Source organism: Amblyomma americanum, chromosome 5 (genome assembly GCF_052857255.1).
Source record: "Amblyomma americanum isolate KBUSLIRL-KWMA chromosome 5, ASM5285725v1, whole genome shotgun sequence".
In the NCBI taxonomy this organism is placed as follows: Eukaryota; Metazoa; Arthropoda; class Arachnida; order Ixodida; family Ixodidae; genus Amblyomma; species Amblyomma americanum.
In genome coordinates, this window is record NC_135501.1 from 163,300,655 (window position 1) to 163,305,162 (window position 4,508).

Consider the following 4,508-nt stretch of genomic DNA (forward strand, 5'->3'; position numbering starts at 1 on the left):
CATATCAGTATTTAGAATTTCGAAAACGCGGTCACCCTCGGCGCTGTGACCAAAGAAATTCTGGCTGGCTGCATCGCGCCAAAATACATGCGCTTTCGAGAAGCTTGCAGGCAAAGCAACTTCTCCAGTGCACGTAACTCGTCGAAATAGCCGAAGTTTGTTGGGCCACAGCGCCGAGGGTATTCGCATTTTCGAAATTGTAAAAACTGATATGGATATTGTACTTACGGTGCACTACATGCTTCTCAGTAATTAAAGAGTCTAACAGTAATAGTTAAACAGTTAACTAATCAATATTAGATAACCAGCCTGCTAGTTCGCACATCTTAGCTGTATTCTAACGTGCTACATAGCCGATAATGTTGTGCCGTAAACAGTGTTTTTTTTTCTAGCCCAAAAAGCCTATATTTAAAAATCGTGTTACCTCTTAGGTGGAACACCCTGTATATGCAAACCATGGGCACGCGGCCTATGCTTACCCATGATGCACATACTTTCACCGCGTTTTTGTGCTCCATTTGAGCCAGCCCATACTTTCAGAGAAAGTGACGCTGAACAGTTGAGCCAGATAATTCAGTTAAATCTCAAATTATGGTGGCGAATTCAATCCTAGTTGTAACTGCACACATCAACCCTGCATAGCCCTCACCACATTAGAAGCACGCTTCATGAACCACCGCAAAGTTGTTCATAAAGTCTAAGGGCACCTATACACCCTTACGTGCTTTTTCGCACCATGAAGTTCTTCCCTTTATAATTCTCTACAAAGTGCATGTTGCACTAAAATAAAGAATTAAGATATCCAAAAGAGCAACAATAGTGATAATTTTACACCACATATGACATGCTGAAAAACTGTCACTGCGAAAGCCGAGTAATTATAGGACAGATATATGGAGCAAGAACAATTTTTTTTAGAGCTGTAATAAAGTGAGGTAAAAGTGAGAGAGCGGTGGGAATTAATAATAATAATTGGTTTTGGGGGAAAGGAAATGGCGCAGTATCTGTCTCATATATCGTTGGACACCTTAACCGCGCCGTAAGGGAAGGGTAAAGGAGGGAGTGAAAGAAGAAAGGAAGAGACAGGCCTGTGTCGTTGATCCATGAGCGCGAGATCGTTCGTCCATTCGTTCTGCTCTTCAGCGAGGTCGGCGGCAGAAGCCCTTTGTGGTGTGGTGTGGTGCATGGTGTACGCTGTATGCTGTGGTGTAGTATAGTGGGGGAAGAGAATTATCTGAAATTTTGTGCGTGTCAGAAAAGCTGACAGATTCATTTACAACTTGAGTACGCAGGAGAAACTCGGCCTCCACAGACTTTTCACCGCCTTCGGGGGCCGGCAATGGCATCGTAGGCTAAGCTGAGGAAAAAAAGGCAAGAGAACGGAACTAGGAAAAATTCTTGCAAAATATGGCGCCAGGATCGCTCGCGATAAGGATATTGGTAAGGTTGTTCGAGTGTAACGCGCGCAGCACACTCAGGTCATGATGTCATACTTAATTACAGCCGAGTAGTTGAATGAGTTGCTAACCGATGCTTTGACGCTGCCACTTCCGCCCACAATCCCTGTTCCCTGGTTTCTGTCTTATTTCCCTCATCCTCTGTTCGGGAGAAAAAAGGAAGGAAGTTATTGACATTCCAGCATAGCCTGTAGACTACCCTGTGTGCCCCCTCTAACGTGAGCTTTTTTGGAACGGCCAAGAAATAGAAGCGCGTTTCTGCAACTTCAGCAATTTATTTCTTTTTTAACGTCGCATAAGAAAGCGTTGGACGTCACGAGAGGCAGGGCACTAGTTCTAACCTTTCACCACCTGGCATGTACAGGACATGTTACACGAAAAGTGGTAAAGCTAAACTGAAAACGCTGGAAACAAACTATCCGTCATGATGCGAACAATCGACTCAGGGTATAGTGAGCTGGTGACTGAGGCGCCGTTGCAAGGCTAATCCTACCAGTAGCTAACAGCAACCTCAACTGAGGCGCCGTGTAAGCGCGACTCGTCACGACTCAGCGTCGAAAATCGGCGGCACCCGCTCCTAAAACACGGGTGCAGGCGCCGCACTGCGGCCCACTGCGCGCTGCCATTCGCGCGCCGAAGAAGAAGCCATGCAGCATGGCCCTTCGGTCGAGCTGGCCTGGGACGAGTCCGGCCGCCGCGGGACCCGCTACTCGCCGCGGGCGGTGCGCCGGCTGGCGTCGTCCGAGGACCGCGTCACCGACGACTCCTCGGACACGCTGGTGTCGGCGGCGCGCCGAAAGCCCTTCAAGATTCGCCACCTGATGGCCGGGCCGCCACTGCCGGCGACCGACGACTACGGCGAGGAGTCCGAGTACAGCAGCAGCAGCAGCAGCAGCACCTGCGCGGGCCGCAGCGTCTCCGGATGGCGGGGGAGCCTCAGGCCCGCGCCGGCGCCGGGCTCCGTCTTCGCGGTCGTCAGCACGGCCGTCGTGCTTCTCTGCTCGGGAGCCCTGCTCTACCTGTACGTGAACTGGTCCAACGACCGGCTCGGCCAGGTGGCCGCCGCCACTCGCCCCGCCGCAGCGGTCGCCGGCGGCGCGGAAGCCGGCAGCACCAGCAGCGTCAGTGCCGCGACGTCCACCGCCCTCGACAACGGCACGTTGCTTACAACCACCGCAGAGTCGCCCGAGCCCGAGGCTGTGCCGGCGGCGCCTCAACGACCCCTGCGCGGTGTGTGCCTCAGCCGCTTCTGTCTGGCGCACTCGTCCTACCTGGAGGGCTACCTGGACTGGGCCGCCGACCCATGTGCGGACTTCTATGCCTTCGTGTGTCGCCGAAGGCGTCAGTCGTCGGACGCCCTGCTCGTGGCCCACGCAGAACGGGCGCTCCTCGAAGGCTTCCGCGGAAGCCGTGCTCCGCCGCTGTTGGACCAGTGCTTGAAGAACCCCGAGCCACCTGCTGGCGTCCAGCGACGCCTCCTACGAGAGCTCCTGGAGGACGTCGGCCTGGGCTCCTGGCCGTTCCGCAACAACCGCGACCACGTGGACGTGTTTCGCGTGACGGCCACCCTTGCGCGAGACCTGGGGCTGGAAGCGCTCTTGTCCGTCGAACTGCTGCACAACCCCGCCGCGGAGACGCTCGTGGCAGTGGGCGAGCCGGACCTCCTCATCGGTCAGCACCGACGGCTACCGCGGTGGTACACCGACGGCGTGGCTGCCGCGTTCCGCATCGGGGGAGGCGTGGCCGAGCCCAACGCCAGCATCGGCGTGCGCGATTTTTCCGAGAAGCTGGCCGAAATATCGAGCAGTCGCGGCGACGAAGACTTCGTGGCCAGCCGGTTCCGCATCACCAGCGTCGCCTCGTACGCCGCGTACAAGCCGCTCCTGTCGCTCGTGCTGCGCGGACTGGTGACGGTGCGCGACCAGACGCGCCTTCTGGTCAAGAGCGACCGCTACCTCCGCGCGTTGCGCTCGGTGCTGCAGATGACGCGCGCTTCGAGCGCACTGAACTACTTGGGCTTCCGTCTGGTCGTGCACATGTCGCCCTTGCTGGGAGACGAGTTCCGCGAGCTGTGGGACCTGCGGCTGCGCCAGCTGGGCGGCACGCCCTCCACCTCGTGGCCCCGCTGGAAGCGCTGCCTGCGCCACCTGGAACCGCTACTGCAAGACGTGTACATGACGGCCTTCGCGCGACTGCTGGATGCCAAGCTGGAGCTGTCCGCGCTCGCCGCCCTCGCCTCCGAGCTCAAGGGTCGCCTGGTGGCCTCTCTCTCCTCACTGCCGTGGATGGCCGCGGTCGACCGACCCCGCGCCCGCAACGTGCTGGCCGCCGTGCGCGTGCGCTTCTTCTACCTGCGGCCGAGCGGGCCACAGCACGTGCACCACAGACCCATGCCTGGCCGCCTCCTGACCGCGTACCGCGATGCCTGCCGCTCGACCCTGAGCGCGCGCCTCAGTGCTGGCGGCCGCTGGAAAGGCTCGGTGTTCGACACGTGGCCGCGATGGGACTGGGCCAGCGGCTCGGTCTTCGTGCCGGCGGCGCTGCTCGACCTTGGCCAGCTGGCGGACGAAGAGTCCCTCGGCGTGCAGGTGCCTCGGCTGGCCAGTCGCCTGGCCCGCAGCCTGCTCCAGGCGGTGCACCAGCGCAGCCACGCTTTCGGCCGCGTCGAGTGGTCGCTGAACACGACTGCTGGTCTGCACAGGCTCGAAGCGTGCCTGGACTCGCGCATCTCGGACGTGTCCTCGGCGCGGCGCTGGCTCGACAACGCGGCCCTGTCTCCGGCGCAGGCTCAGTTCGCCGCCTACCTGCGCGAGCGCCGTGTGCCGATGGGGGACAGCCTGAGGCGAGGGCTGACCACGCGCCAGCTGTTCCACGTGCTGCTGGCGACCAGCCTGTGCGCCGGCCCCAGCGAAGAGGCCCGCGCGCGCGTCAACCAGCCGCTCAGAAACTCGGTCAGCTTCGCCGCGTTGTGGAACTGCACGCAGGAAGCGCCCATGAGCGCGGAGCGCAGGTGTCCCATCTGGAGCAGCAGCCAATAAAGTGGCCACGGCG

At 59.0% G+C, this 4,508-nt stretch overlaps 1 protein-coding gene across 1 annotated transcript; it reads left to right on the forward strand.

The window, feature by feature from the left end:
• Positions 1-2,086: 2,086 nt before the first annotated feature.
• On the forward strand, positions 2,087-4,508 carry LOC144135217 (uncharacterized). The gene has a single exon (XM_077667957.1). It carries the CDS (start codon positions 2,105-2,107, stop codon positions 4,493-4,495), a length of 2,391 nt encoding a protein of 796 aa, XP_077524083.1. The 5' UTR covers positions 2,087-2,104; the 3' UTR covers positions 4,496-4,508.

Excerpts from the sequence above, each read along its gene's own strand:
- LOC144135217 (XM_077667957.1), top strand. The coding sequence starts at position 2,105 with ATGCAGCATGGCCCTTCGGTCGAGCTGGCCTGGGACGAGTCCGGCCGC.